The following is a 16,394-nucleotide window of genomic DNA, read 5'->3' on the forward strand; positions in this document are numbered from 1 at the left end:
ATGGGGAAATGGCTGAGGCCTTGAATAACTTTTTTGTTTCGGTCTTCTCGGAGGAGGACGTGAATAATTTGCCGGGTGTTAGCGATGGAAAGATGGTAGGAGTGGAGGGCCTGCATGACATTATTGTTACTAGAGAGGCAGTGCTCGAAAGACTGGAGGGACTGATTGTGGACAAGTCCCCAGGACTGGATGGAATGCATCCAAGGGTTCTGAAAGAAATGGTGGAGGTGATAGTGGATGTCTTGGTGATTATTTTCCAAACGTCGCTGGATTCCGGGGAAGTGCCGGAAGATTGGAAAACGGCTAATGTTCCGCCATTGTTTAAGAAGGGTGGCAGGCAAAAGGCAGGGAATTATAGGCCGGTTAGTTTAAGTCTGTTGTAGGTAAAATGTTAGAATCCGTGATCAAGGAGAAAATAGCGAGGCATCTTGAGGAGAATTGTTTGATAGAGCAGACGCAGCACGGTTTCGTTAAGGGGAAGTCGTGTCTGACGAATTTATTGGAGTTCTATGAGGATGTGTCTAGGGCGGTGAATAGAGGAGAGCCGGTGGCTGTGGTGTTTCTTGATTTTCAGAAGGCGTTTGATAAGGTGTCGCACAAGAGGTTATTACAGAAGGTCAGGGGGCATGGAGTTGGGGGTAGGGTGTTAGCGTGGATAGAGGATTGGCTGTCAAATAGGAGGCAGAGAGTGGGGGGTCAATGGGTGCTATTCGGATTGGCGGTTGGTGACTAGTGGAGTGCCCCAGGGGTCGGTGCTGGGGCCTCAGCTATTTACCAATTATATAGATGATCTGGAGGAGGGAACCGAGTGTATGGTGTCGAAATTTGCTGATGTCACCAAGATTGGTGGAACGGCAAATTGGGCGGCGGGTATGGAAATTCTGCAGAGGGATCTAGATAGGCTGGGCGAATGGGCCAGGAACTGGCAAATGGAATTTAATGTTGGCAAGTGTGAAGTTGTCCACTTTGGTAGGAATAATGGTAGGAAGGACTATAACTTACATGGCGAAAAACTGTAGCGTGCGACGGTGCAGAGGGACCTGGGGGTCCTTGTGCATGAGTCGCAAAAACCCAGCCTGCAGGTGCAGCAGGTGGTCAGGAAGGCTAATGGGATGCTGGCCTTCATAGCGAGGGGGATTGAATATAAAAGTAGGGAGGTCTTGCTGCAACTGTACGGGGCACTGGTGAGGCTGCAGCTGGAATACTGTGTGCAGTTTTGGTCGCCGCATTTACGCAAGGATATTTTGGCCTTGGAGGGAGTGCAGAGGAGGTTTACTAGGCTGATACCGGAGTTGAGAGGGTTGAACTATGAGGAGAGGCTGAATAAACTAGGCTTGTACTCGTTAGAGTTTAGAAGAATGAGGGGAGATCTCATTGAGACGTATAAGATGATGAATGGGATGGATAGGATAGAGGTGGAGAGGCTCTTACCGCTCAGAAAAGACAGTAGGACTAGAGGGCACAGCCCCAAGATAAAGGGGGCGGGGGGGGGGGCAGTTTAGAACAGAGTTGAGGAGGAACTTCTTCACTCAAAGGGTGATGAATCTCTGGAATTCTCTGCCCATTGAGGTGGTGGAGGCTGCCTCGCTAAATATATTTAAGACGCGGGTTGATAGGTTTTTGATAGGCAAGGGGATTAAGGGTTATGGGGAGAGGGCGGGAATGTGGAACTGAGCCACGACAGATCAGCCATCATCTTATTGAATGGTGGGGCAGGCTCGAAGGGCTAGATGGTCTACTCCTGCTCCTATTTCTTATGTTCTTTAAAATTCGTTCAATGATGGAGCATCCACAACCTTCCAGCATAGACAATTCCTCGTCTTCGAGTGATCTTTCCTCATTTTCATCCTAAATGATTGACACCGTATTCTGAGCCTATACCCCATGTTTTAGATTCTCTGACCAGTGGAAATAATCTCTCAGGTTGGGATTTTCCATGCACCAAGATAGCACGCCATTGTCAATGGGATTTCCTGTTGAATGTAACCGTCATTCCTGGGAAACTTGCCGCGGGGATGCACCATTAATGGGACTGGAAGATCCCACTGTTGTGAACAGCCTGAAAATTCCAGCCTCATAATCTAACCTATCAAGCCCCATCAGAATTTTGTAGGTTTCAATGAGACCGCCTCTCATTCTTCTAGATTTCAGAGACTATAAACCCAATTTACTCATTCTGATATCACAGGTCAGCCCCCTCATCCCCCAAGGATTAATTGAGTGCACCTTCAGTATACTGAATGTAAATGTATCCTTTCCTAAATCTGGAGACCAAAACTGCAGACAGTACTCTAGATGTGAGCCTTACAAAAGCTCTGTACAATTGTCGCATGATTTCTTTATTCTTGTACTCCGATCCACTTGCAATAAACACCAACAGAACTTTTGCCTTTCTAATTGTTTGTCCCCTGCTTGAACACATCCAAGTCTATTTATGGGTGGCACTGTGGTTCGCACTGCTGCCTCACAGTGCCAGGGACCCGGGTTCGATTCCTGGCTTGGGTTATTGTATGGAGTCTCCCTGTGTCTTCTGGGTTTTCCGGTTTCCTCCCACAGTCCAAAAGATGTGCTGGTTAGGTGCATTGGCCATGCTAAATTCTCCTCGGTGTTCATGGACTGATGCCGGAGTGTGGTGACTTGAGGATTTTCACAGTAACTTCATTGCAGTATTAATGTAAGCTCACTTGTGACACTAATAAATCAAATTTTAAAACTTGAACCTTGTGACTTCCAAGTTACCGTTTAAAAAATATTCTGCATTTCTTTCTTATGACCAAAGTGAATAAGACACATAGAAACCAAGATTGACCCATATAAGTCAGGATCAATGGTGGTGTAGTTAGCAATTGCACCTTTTAACAAAGGGGAAAATTAGCATGAATATTCCTGTCTGATTTTCTTGCCTGATGCTGGAAAATTGCTGTTTGGGTGCCATGTGATAGCTTGGTAGTCTTGTCATTTCAGGTTAATAGCTTGCTGGTAATCATTATCTAAGGGTATGTATGCAGAATGGTCACCCGAAGGAAGTATCTGAATTGTTGGCAGTGTCTGTAGTAGCACTCCATTAAGAGTGCTTTCAGAATAAGACAGAAGATCACAATGAAAAAGGACTTCAGACAACACATAACTCAGAAATGTAAGTGTACATCGTTTTAATTAAGTAATTTTTTTACATCATGGGAAACATCCAATTATTTACAGAAAATTTTAATTGAATAATTACACTCTACCAATGCACAAACTATTTTGAAATTAGGTAGGAATCCATTTCAGATTTCACTAATAATTTACTTGCTGTTCAGTATCCCGTACTGCAACTGATGTGAATTTCAGAGAAATTTTTTTAGTCTTCGATAAGTTAAGGATTCTATTTAAAGAATAAATATAAATGAGGTAACAAAAAAAATTCTTAAATATAACATTCATCTTAAAATCTGACTTGTGACGGGATACTTAAGGAGCTTTATTGGACCCAGTTGCCGCAAGCTTTTAATCTTGGGTCGCACAAATAATCAACTTTTTCTTACCATACACCATGGGAAGTAACATTATTCACAGTTACTGACTTTCACAAGCAGTCAATGTATTCTGGTAGAACAGTTCTACAGATCGATATTTGTATTAAAAAGGAGTGCAGGGTGACATCCACATATTGCTCTATTAAGCCCAGGTGGATACAGAGTTATGAGAGAGGCTGAAGCCAATTATTTAGGCCACAAGTGCAGAGGACAAGAAAATGCCACCAATGGAACTGAGATACAGGAAGTACCTTTTTCCAACAAATTATTCAGGTTTGTCGTCCTCCAAATTCACAGTAAAGGTTCACCACGTACGAACAGGATCGTCTTTGAAACTTCACATGATTGTTTCCAGGTGATTGAATAGTGATGCAGTACAATGTACATTTAACATGGGTTCTCTCACCCAATAACTCTGAGCAAAGCATGTGTTTTGGGCAGCACAGAGGAACTGAGGGGAAACATTTCTGTCTGGACAAAAAAACTTATTTGCATCTTATATAAAAGGAAATTATTTTCATATCACATATGTATATATATATACATACATAATAGGCACAGATTAATGCATTTAGGCAAATGCATTACCAGCCCAGATCTCCAAGTTCTTTAAAGTGTAATCATAGAAAATGAAAGAGCTTAGCACATTGACAAAAGTACATTACTTATAACTGGTAATTTTACTCTAGCAGCTACATCATTGGACACATTTCAATCAAAAGCATGTACAAATCGTAACAGTGACATATTGGGTATTGTAGATCAAAGGGAAATTGATAAAAGACGCAGTTTAAAAAATGTCAGACACCTGATAGGATCAGATCAGTTTGTTCTCAAGATACGGCAAAGAATCACTAACTAGCCCTTATCTGGTGAATTTCAGAAGCAGACCCTCTCCTCCGTAAATAAACATCATAATCACGATTGGCAATACCTTTCAAAAGTATATACTATATATTCACTGCATCACCCAAATGGCTCATTTACAGTGACATGTTTATCTCATAGATTTTCCTATTTCCATATGCTCTTACTAAACTACTGTCAATTAAAATGTGCAGTTAAGAAACACTCCAATGCTATTCTTGAATTTACATGGAAGTAGGGAACACAAAGATTAGGAAGCCCATTTAACTCATGGCTTTCATTTACTCAATTTATCTAAAGAGTTGCCTGCAACTATCCCATTTTGCTCGTTATAAAAAGATTCTCCTTCCCAGCCACTACTGACCTTTTGTAACAACTGCTTGAACAGATGGACAATCCATGGGACATCTTTAAAATCTGTCAGTCAAGATTTTAGTTTTCATTTAGTTCATTGCTGCTAACCCCTGTGCTTGTGAAGCACTTCAAAGAACAAGACAAAGACAACTGTTCCTTGCCCATTGTTCATAGTGCCATTAGCACATTTATGGTTCAAAAACTGTCAAAATCCAGTTACAAAAATGTGAGGTGATAAGAGCAATGCACCCATCTATTCTGAAATAATTAATCTTGGTCCTAAATTCTAACATCAATACTTAGGAAGACATCAATTTCCCAAAAGACCTCTCAGCAGTATTAAAGTGTTTTCTATTGCTGTGCACACATAAATTTTAATGTTTCTGTTTCTTAATTGTATTTGAACTACTGTCAGTAGTTGAAACTTAACTATATATATGAATGATTTAGTGGAGCCAGAATACAGAAATTACAAAAATGCAACAGCAACAACAATTAATGTGAAGCCATGCAAATGACATGGCAGTTAGCAAGTATTTTATGTAGCTACATTAATGGTGGAATATGTTAGAGCAGTTTACAATTCTTTTCCTGGGTTTATTAAGAATGCCACACCTGCTCATAACTGTCCTGATTTTTAATGCTCCAATGGGGCTTAAAGGGATACATCTGGTTGGTTGTATCTCTAATGAACCTGTAACATGAAAATGCTACAAACAACTTGCTCTGTGATTGTAAAGTTATCACAGTTACGATCCGGTGTGGCTTATAGTCTTGTCTGGGCCTCTGGGATATAGATCTCGATGCTGTCCGCACTCTCTGTGGCAGAGTTCTGTCGCACAGATGCTGCCCGTTTGGCAGCCATCAGGCGTTTCCGTGCCTCCTGCCTCTGTTTCTCAGTGGCTTCCAGTGATTTCTCACGTTTGAGGGGAACTTGACCCTTTGGCGGTTTCTTTGGCACGGGAGGGGGAATCCTTTTCTCCTGCAGTAAGAAATAGCATGTGAATGACTTAGAAATGATTCTCTTCTTCAGCTAGGTGTGACAAATCACAGCGACACCATTTCACACAATTATTAGATGCATACAGCACCTGGCAACATTGTTGCTCTCCCTTCTTTAAGAAAACGTATCAAGTCATTATCAAAAATTACTCACTTTATAGAGCAAGAGTCGACACTAGCATATAACCAATTCACACAGCAATTATCTTTCTCACTGGTGCCCAGTTACATCATATCATTATGATATCTCAAGAAAGGGAGGAAGAATGAAGCACAGAATGTTCTTGTAGCTCTGCAGCCTTGTACTCAACTTCAGATTCTTGGGAAGTAATAGTCAGAAATAGTATTTTACAATTAAGCAAACAAACGTGAGTATTAACTGGTCAGACTATGTGTCATGTTTCTTAATTATTTTTTAAACTCAACCTTAACTCATTGGTAGCACTCTGAGCCAGACTATTGAGGATGCCAGAGATTTCAGCATATAATCCAGTTTGACACTTCAGTGCAGTGTTGGAGGAATGCTGCACTCACTATCTGTTGACGGCGGCCATCTATCAGATGAACATTAAACTGGGGCCCTGTTTGGCCTCTTGGGTGGATGTAAATAAGACCATGGCATTAGTTGGAGAGCAAAGGAGTTCTCCCAGAACTCTGGCCAGCATTTATCTTTCAACCAACATCACTAAAAGAAAGTATCCACTCATGCCTCTCTTGTATTATTGTGAGATCTTGCTATGCAAAAATTGACTGCTGCTACATTACGGGGTGGCACGGTGGTTAGCACTGTTCCTCACAGCACCAGGGACCCGAGTTTGATTCCTGGCTTGGATCACTCTCTGTGTGGCGTCTGCATGTCCTCCCTGTGTCTGCATGGGTTTCCTCCGAGTGTTCCACAGCTTACCAGAACTAGGGGCCAAAACCTCAAAATAAGGAGGAGCAGATTTAGGACTGAGTTGCGGAGGAACTTGCGGCCACTAGGGGATTTTCACAGTAACTTCATCGCAGTGTTGTAAACCTACTTCTGACACTAATAGATAAATCTAAACAGCAGTGACTACATTTCCAAAGTGGTTAACAGGCTGTGATGTATTCTGGGATGTCCTGTGGTTCTGAAACAAGCTGTGTGTAAGTAGAAGTCTGTTCCTCTCCTATTCAGAACTATTGCTTCAGAGTCACAGCTCTATAATCGTAGAATTCTTTCTGCAAGTTTCATTTTCTCTCCTCTCCTAACTTGGTCTGGTTCCATGAGTACAATACCAACAACTAAATGGTATTTTTCCCAAGCAGGAAGAAACATGACAAATAGTCTGATCGGGTAATGCTCATGTTTGTTTGCTGAACTGTAAAATACTATTCCTGACATAACTATTATTTCCCAAGAATATGAAGTTGAGTACAAGGCTGCAGAGCTACAGGTACATTCTGTGCTTTGTCCTCTCTTTCTTGTGATATCATAATGATATATTTGTCAAGTGTCAATCTACACCGTGACTGATGACAGACTATTTGATAATTCCGGGGCGGGGGGGGGGGGGGGGGCGGGGGGGGCGGGGGGGTGGTGGTTGGGTGGGGGGGTGGAATTTCAGCTCAAATAAATTTGTCACCTTCATCCATTAGCAGCCAATATCAGTTACCAGATCACAATTGAATATCGGAACACTAACCAGTTCTTCCCAACCCCAGCCCAAGGAAATGATGATGCCAACTGTAATATTGTACTCCTTCAAATAAAGAACAGAAGAGGAAACATTCAGCAGGGCAGGCAGAATCTCTGGAGTCAGAAACAAAGAGTTATGGTTCCTCTTCTCACACCTCTGATTTTTTACCAGAATTTCACGCCGCGGATGAGGCTCACAGAACGGCATTCTCTGTTGGCCTTGGGCAGGATCTTATGAGCCTCAGGCAGGCAAGGCGGTAGAATTCCGGCACTTATCTCTGTTATCTAGATCCCAAGGATCTAATTCCTTCCTAGTTCCCATCTATATGCTGCTTCTCAGTGATATTATCCAAAAACACAGCATGAGTTTCCCCATGTGCACTGAAGACACCAATTCTATCTCACAACCAACTTTCTCAACTGTTCGTCTGATATTCAGTACTGAATGAGCAGAAATTATACCCATGGAAAGGTTGGCAAGAGACAAACCATTGTTTTTGAACCCTGTCCTAAATTTCCATTTCTGACTCCATCCTAGTCTCTGGCAACTTGCTGAGACTGACCCAGAGTGTTTGACTCTGAGACCAAGTTCCAATCCCATGTCTGCACCATCATCAAAACCATCTCCATAACACTGCACAAAGCTCTTCTAATCTCAGCTGAACCAGGTTTTATTTTCTCTGGACTTGATCAGTATAATCCACTCCTTGCTGGCCTCCCATGTTCTACCCTCCCTAAAGTCAGATTTCTGTTCCAAGCGTTGGATGAAAATGGGATTGGCAGTTGCCAACCCAGAAAGAGTTCAGAAGCTACCAGATGCAGAGACTGATTGGACAAAAGGTTGGCCTCAGTGCTCTTGCATTTTATTGAAGCAATGAGAAAAAACAGCCCTCATCTCCTTACATTCCCTGTGTCCCAATCAATGCCAATCCATGCTGCCTCATGCCGCCATCTGTGTCCATAGTCCGGTTATCCTGTGCAATGCCAACCTTTACCCCTCCACCAATCCCCAAAGTCTTTCATATCCTCCAAATCAATCTGTGCCTTCTACACTTGCCTTTTATAGCACCTTTATCAACTTAGTGACAGCTCTTGACAACCCATGACCCTCATCCACCACTCTTTGCCTCCATGCCAATTCATCCAGTATCCAACATGGAAAGACCTCAGGATTTATGCTGAGATTAAACAGAGTTCTTAACTGATGAATTCACTATTTCAAAAAATACCATTCTCATTGATAAAAATCCATTCACTATATATGATTTTGATTTGATTTATTATTGTCACACGTATTGATATTCAGTGAAAAGTATTGTTTCTTGTGTGCTTTACAGACAAAGCATACTATTCATTGAGAAGGAAAGTACAGAGTGAAGAATGTAGTGTTACTGTCATTGCTAGGGTGCAGAGAAAGATCAATGTAATATGAGATAGGTCCATTCAAAAGTTTGATAGCAGCAGGGAAGAAGTTGTTCTTCAGTTGGTTGGTACGTGACCACAGAGTTTTGTATCTTTTTCCCCGATGGAAGAAGGTGGAAGAGAGTGTGTCCAGGGTGCATGGGGTCCTTATGCTGGCTGCTTTTCTGAGGCAGCTGGAAGTGTAGACTGAGTTAATGGATGAGAGGCTGGTTTGCATGATGGATTGGGCTACATTCATGACTCTTTGTAGTTTTTTGTGGCATTGGACTGAGCAGGAGACATACCAACCTGTGATACAGCCAGAAAGAATGCTTTCTATGGTACATCTGTAAATGTTGGTGAGATTCGTAACTGACATGCCAAATTTACTTAGCCTCCTGCAAAAGTAGAGGTGTTGATGGACTTTCTTAACTATACTGTCAGCATAGGAGGAACCAGGACATGTTGTTGGTGAGCTGGACACCTAGAAACTTGAAGCTCATGACCATTTCCACTTTGTCCCCCTTTATGTAGACAGGGGCATCTTCCCCTTTATGCTTCCTGAAGTTGAGGACTATCTCTTTCCTTTTGTTGACATTGAGAGAGAGATTATTATCATTGCACCAGTTCACCAGATTCTCTATCTCTTTCCTGTACTCTGTCTCGTTATTGTTTGAGATCCAAACCACTACAGTGGTGTCATCAGCAAACTTGAGAATTGAGTTGGAGAAGAATTTGGCCACACAGTCATAGGCATATAAGGAGTATATTAAGCGGTTGAGGATAAAAACTGAGGATGATCATGGAGGACGTGTTGTTGCCTAGCCTTTACTGATTGTGGTCTGTGGATTAGGAATTCCAGGACGCAGTCGTAGAGGGAGGAGCTGAGCTCCAGGCCATAGAGTTTGGAGATGAGATTTGTAGAAATTGTGGTGTTAAAGACTGAGCTGTAGTCTATGAATAGGAGTTTGACAGAAGTGTCCTTGTTATCTAGGTGTTCCAGGGCTGGGTGCAGGGACAGTGAGATGGCGTTTGCTGTGGACCTGTTGCAGTAGTAGGCGAACTGTAGTGGATCTAGGCAATTTGGGAGACCAGGATTGATTTGTGCCATGACTAACCTTTCAAAGCACTTCATAATGATGGATATCAGAGCCACCGGACAATGGTCATTTCTTTGGTACCAGAATGATGATTATCTCCTTGAAGCAGATAGGGACCTCAGATTGGTGAAAGAGAGGTTAAAGATGTCTGAGGATATTTAACTCTCTTTGAATATAAATCCTTGTTTTCATAAATGCCACTTCAAAGACTTTATAAATATTCGGTGGCGTAAATAAAAATGTGAAGTCTTACAACACCAGGTTAAAGTCTAACAGGTTTATCTGGCATCATGAGCTTTTGGAGTGCTGCTCCTTCACCTGAGGAAAGAGCAGCACTCCGAAAGCTCGTGATACCAAATAAACCTGTTGGACTTTAACCGGGTATTGTGAGACTTCTTACTGTGCCCACCCCAGTTTAATGCCAGCATCTCCACATCACAAATTTAGTTGAGATTTTTGAAGGGGTAATCAAGAAGGTAGATGAGAGCAGTGCACTTGATGTTGTCTAAATGGACTTTAGCAAGGCCTTTGACAAGGTACTGCATGGTAGGTTGTTGCATAAAGTTAAATGTCACAGGATCCAGGCTGATGTATCTAAATGGATACAAAATTGGCTTCTTGGCAGAAGCTGGAGGGTGGTTGTAGAGAGTTGTTTTTCAAACTGGAGGCCTGTGACCTGCAGTGTGCCTTAGGGATCAGTGCTGGGCCCATTGTTATTTGTCATTTGTATTAATGATTTGGATGAGAATATAGGGGGCATGGTTAGTAAGTTTGCAGATGACAGCAAGATTGGTGGCATGGTGGACAGTGAAGAAAGTTATCTCCAATTGCAGCAAGATCTTGATCAATTGGGCCAGTGGGCTGACAAATGACAGATGGAGTTTAATTTAGTCAAATGCGAGGTGATGCATTTTGGTCGATTGAACCAGGGCAGGACTTGCTCAGTTAATGGTAGGGCATTGGGGAGAGTTACAGAACAAAGAGATCTGGGGGTACATGTTCATAGCTCCTTGAAAGTGAAGTCACACATGGACAGAGTGGTGAAGAAGGCATTCAGCATGCCTTGTTTCATTGGTCAGAGCGTTGAATACAGGAGTTGGGTTGTCTTGATGAAGTTTGTGCGAGACATTGGTAAGGTCATATTTGGAACACTATGTACAGTTCTGGTCACCCTATTATAGAAAGGATATTATTAAACTAAAAAGAGTGCAGAAAAGATTTGCTAGGATTCTACTGGGAATTGATGGTTTGAGTTATAAGGAGAGGCTAGATAACTGGGACTTTTTTCTCTGGAGTGTAAAGGCTGAGGGGTGATCTTATAGAGGTCTATAAAATAATGAATGGCACAGATCAGCTAGATAGTCAATATCCTTTCCCAAAAGTAGGGAGTCTAAAACTAGAGGGCATAGGTTTAAAGTGAGAGGGGAGAGATACAAAAGTGTCCATTGGGGCAACTTTTTCATGATGTGGAGATGCCAGCATTGGACTGGGGTAAACATAGTAAGAAGTTCTTACTGCAATTTTTTCATACAAAGGTGGTGAGTGTCTGGAACAAGCTGCTAGCAGTAGTAATAGAGATGGGTCTTTTAAAAAGCATTTAGACAGTTACATGGGTAAGAAGGGTATAGAGGGATATGGGCCAAATGCGGGCAATTGGGATTAGCTTAAGGATTTAAAGGGTTTAAGGTAACTGCAGATTTGGTCTCTGGCACTATTTTCATTAAGAAGGAGAACCTCTCTATCCCTATGAAAATTCAAATTTTGGTTTCTTTCTCCACACATGTTGCCTGACCTGCTAAGTGTTTCCATCATTTTCAATTTTTATGACAGATTGCCAGCATCTGCGATGTTTTACTCCTACTAGTGATCTGCTTTTGTAAATTTAGTTGTGGAGCAGGCATATGCCAGGACCTAGCAACATGAAGGGTGATAAGTATCAACATAAAATAAACTTACATGCGACTAAAAAATGTATTTTTAGTTTCCTGTTCTTGGCAGACAGCATCCTTTTGAGGTGGGATTCAGAGCAACAAAGGGAAATTTCAATTTTTCAAATACATGGACCACTGTGGTAAGTACTTTACATTTAAAAGTATATGCTAATTACTTAGCCATGCCATTTCCTTCTCAAGATGTAGACAAGTTGCTACATTTCTTATGTTTTGAGATGCTAATGTGCTGTCCATCTAAACTGTAATACAGTGACATCTAAATAGCTCATTTTTACTGTTCCTCTAAATAGCTCAGTTTAATACAACTGTTTACTGGCTATTCATGTTTGACTGTATCAAATCCTTTCTTGTCTTGGCTGAAGAAATCTGACATTGAAAGAAACAATTTTTAAAAAACCCTTGTTTTAAAAGCAAATTATTTCCATCCCATTTTATTCCCCTTCCCTCATCTTCACCTGTAAGAAAAGCTCATACTTGGGTAATGTTTCAGACACATGAAGCATTCTGTTCCATCATTTTATTTAAGTATCACGCTCTGCATGTTTATTAATATTGGAAAGCCTTCAATCATGGAGGTGGAAGCGGGGGGGGGTACATTACAGTTAAGTGCAATTTTGTCTTTATTCAATATCCTAATGCCCACTTTCAACCAGGATCGTTGGACAGCAATTGAGTTGAGGAATAGGAAGGGGGCCATTACTATGCTAGGAGTGTACTATAAGCTGCCCGACAGCCCGTGGGCAGTGGAAGAGGGTATATGTAGGGACATTTTGGATATGTGTAGGAAGAACAGGGTTGTTGTAGTGGGAGATTTTAATCTCCCTGGGGTGGATTAGAAGGTGCCTAGAGCTGGGGGGTCGGACAGGGAGGAATTTGTAAGATGTGTATTGGAAGGATCCTTGCAGCAGTATGTAGATAGCCCGACAAGAGAGGGGGCTATACTGGATTTAGTTCTGGGCAATGAGCCGGGTCAGGTGGTTGAGGTTGCGGTAGGCGAACATGCGGCTAATAGTGACCACAACTCCGTCTACTTTAGGATACGAATGGAAAAAGATGAGAGCTGTCCTAAGGGGAGGGTGCTAAATTGGGGGAAGGCTAGATACAGCTAGATTAGGCAGGAGCTGAGGGATACAGACTGGGATAGGCTGTTGAAAGGCAAGACCGCGTTAGGCATGTGGGAGTCTTTCAAGGGAAAACTGCAGTGAGTGCAGGAAAGGCATGTGCCGGTTAGGAGAAAGGATGGGAAAGGTAGGATTAGAGAGCCGTGGATTACTAGAGATATAGAAGACCTGGTTAGGAAGAAACGAGAGGCGTATGTCATGTCTAAGCAACTGGGAACGGAGAGAGCGTTGGAGGAATACAGAGGGAGTAGGAGGGATCTCAAAAGGGGAGTTAGGAGAGCAAAGAGGGGGCATGAGATGGCTTTGGCAGGTAGAGTTAAGGAGAATCCAAAGGCGTTTTACTCCTATCTTAAGAGCAAAAGGGTGGCTAGGGGTAAAATCGGTCCCCTCAGGGACAGATGTGGGGAATTGTGCTTAGAGGCAGAGGGAATGGGGGAGACTCTGAATGAATACTTTGCGTCGGTATTCACGAAGGAGAGGGGCTTGATGTCTGGTATGGTCATCGAGGGAGCGGTAGACCAATCGAAAGATCTATCGATTACAAGGGAAGAAGTGTTAGGGCTTTTAGGTAGCATTAAAACCGATAAATCTCCGGGGCCCGATGGCATTTATCCTAGGCTGCTTAGGGAGGCGAGGGATGAGATTGCTGGGCCTCTGACGCAAATCTTTGTCTCTTCTTTGGACACAGGTGAGGTCCCAGAGGACTGGAGGATAGCGAACGTGGTACTGTTGTTTAAAAAGGGTAGGAGGGATAGCCCGGGTAACTATAGGCCGGTGAGTTTAACGTCAATGGTAGGCAAGTTGATGGAGAGGATTCTTAAGGATAGGACATATGAGCACTTAGAGCGTTGCGATCTGATTAGGGATACGCAGCATGGCTTTGTAAAGGGGAAGGCTTGCCTTACGAATCTGGTAGAATTCTTTGAGGAGGTGACAAAAACAGTCGACGAAGGACGAGCCGTTGATGTCATCTATATGGATTTCAGTAAGGTGTTTGACAAAGTCCCTCATGGTAGGCTGGTAGAGAAGATTAAAGCTCATGGGATACGTGGCCAGGTATCTAGATGGGTAGAGAACTGGCTTGCAAAGAGGAGTCGGAGAGTAGTAGTGGAGGGGTCTTTTTCTAGCTGGAGGTCTGTCACTAGTGGTGTGCCGCAGGGCTCAGTACTGGGACCTCTTCTCTTTGTAGTGTATATAAATGATTTGGAAGAGGGAGTAGGTGGTGTGATCAGCAAATTTGCTGATGACACCAAGATGGCTGGATTGGCAGGCAGTGAGGAGCAGTGTCTGGCAATACAACGGGATATTGATAGGCTGGTAGATTGGGCAGATACATGGCAAATGGAGTTTAATCCGGATAAATGTGAGGTGATGCATTTTGGCCAGAATAATGTAGGGGGAAGTTATATGATAAAGGGTAAGCCCATAAGGAGTATAGAATCGCAGCGAGACCTGGGGGTGCAAGTGCACGAGTCTTTGAAGGTGGCAGTGCAAGTGGAGAGTGTGGTGAAGAAAGCCTATGGTATGTTAGCCTTTATAGGAAGGGGTATAGAATATAAGAGCTGGAGTCTAATGTTGCAGTTGTACAGAACATTGGTTAGGCTGCATTTAGAGTACTGTGTCCAGTTCTGGTCGCCTTACTACTGGAAGGACGTGGAGACTCTGGAGAGAGTGCAGAGGAGGTTTACCAGGATGTTGCCTGGTATGGAAGGACTGGGGTATGAGGAAAGATTGAAGAAATTGGGGCTCTTTTCCTTTGAAAGACGGCGACTGAGGGGGGATCTACTAGAGGTTATATAAGATTATGAAGGGTATAGATAGAGTAAACAGAGGTAAGCTATTTCCTATGATAGAGACACGTAGGACAAGGGGCCATGGACTTAAGGTGAGGGGGGAGAGGTATAACACAGATATTAGAGGGAAGTTTTTCACACAGAGGGTAGTGGGGGTATGGAATGCTCTGCCAAGTAAGCTGGTGGAGGCAAACACGCTAGAGTCATTTAAGAGTAACTTAGACAGGCACATGAGTGGGTTGGAGATGGGTGGATATAGGAGATTGTTTTAAATAAGGGTCATTAGCATTGGGGTGTCCCTGGTAAGGTAAATGGATATGGTACAATAATAATGTTTTTTTTCCTTTTCATTCACAGGTTTTAAGTCGGTCCACCTTGTGTCCAACGAGGGGCATACACGCGATGGGTCATACTTGGGTTGCTCTTAGTTGTTCGAGATTGGCCTAGTGCTTCATGTCGTTAATGTGTGCCTAAACTGGACAAGATACTGGGCAAGACGACAGCTCAGTGACTATCACTGATTGCTGTGCAGACACATGGACTTGTCTCCGGTGGGAGTTTGCGCATTTTCCCCGTGCTTGCATGGGTTTTCTCCGGGTGCTCAGGTTTCCTCCCACACCCCAAAGATGTGCTTTTAGGCTGATTGACAGTAATAAATTGTCCCTAAATCAGTTTCCCTCAATCTGGATGGCCATAAAACATTAGACAAGGGTCATGGGTGGAGAGGGGGACTGGTGGTGTTGAGATGGCGGCGCGGGATCGTTGGGCCGAAGGGCCTGTTTCGTGGGCTGTTTTTGTTCTTTGTTCAATTAGGATCAAAGGCCTTGGCTATATTTCTGCCCTGCCAAGTCCATAGAAATTTGGTCAAATTGTAGCATCTCACTAGCTTCATTGCTATCTCTGTGGAGTTGAAGGTTGAGCCTGGGACCTTCTTGTTTTCTATGCTTCAGAGTGGCACAGATCATAGAATCCCTCCTGTGCAGAAGGAGGCCATTCAGTCATCAAGACTGCACCGACAACAATCCCACCCAGGGCCTATTTCCGTAACCCCACGTATTTACCCTGCTAATCACCCTGACACTAAGGAACAATTTAGCACGGCCAGTCCACCTAATCTGCACATCTTTGATTGTGGGAGGAAACTGGAGTACCTGGAGGACACTCACGCAGACACGGGGAGGATGTGCAAACCCCACACAGACAGTGACCCAAGGCCAGAATTGAAGTCGGGTCCCTGGTGCTGTGAGGCAGCAGTGCTAAAAAACACACTATGTTGCCCCTACTGTGCCAATATACCACAAAAATTACAGCAAAAGTTACAAAATAACACTACATGAATAGTAAAATCATTTTTTTTGTGTGTGAATCATAGAATATTGCAAGAATGGCAGGATAATTCCGAGTTTACATGAGTTAAATAAATATATTGATTATAATCAACAGTGTTAAGTGTGCTACATTTTGTCACATGTATACGTTATTTGGGAATTCTGAACACAAACATATGTTTATTTCAATTAAATATCTCGATCTGAACTGAATTTGGAGGAGGGAAAATCTATCCATAATTTATAGGCAACACAATTTAAACATTAACCATGAAAGGCTACAATGATCTTGACATGT

General features: G+C 42.9%; 1 protein-coding gene across 9 annotated transcripts in view; it reads right to left on the bottom strand.

Annotated features, from left to right (window-relative positions):
- Nucleotides 1–3,135: 3,135 nt before the first annotated feature.
- Nucleotides 3,136–16,394, bottom strand: part of dlgap1a (discs, large (Drosophila) homolog-associated protein 1a) — a 654,490-nt gene continuing 641,231 nt past the window's right edge. For all 9 annotated transcript variants that reach the window (XM_080194324.1, XM_080194322.1, XM_080194325.1 and 6 more), the window contains one exon: nucleotides 3,136–5,721. In XM_080194324.1, coding sequence (XP_080050450.1) covers nucleotides 5,506–5,721 — 216 coding nt within the window. In that variant the 3' untranslated portion in view covers nucleotides 3,136–5,505. The remainder of the gene's footprint in view (nucleotides 5,722–16,394) is intronic.

Source organism: Carcharhinus amblyrhynchos, chromosome 8 (assembly GCF_965287045.1).
Source record: "Carcharhinus amblyrhynchos chromosome 8, sCarAmb.v2.hapA, whole genome shotgun sequence".
NCBI lineage: Eukaryota > Metazoa > Chordata > Chondrichthyes > Carcharhiniformes > Carcharhinidae > Carcharhinus > Carcharhinus amblyrhynchos.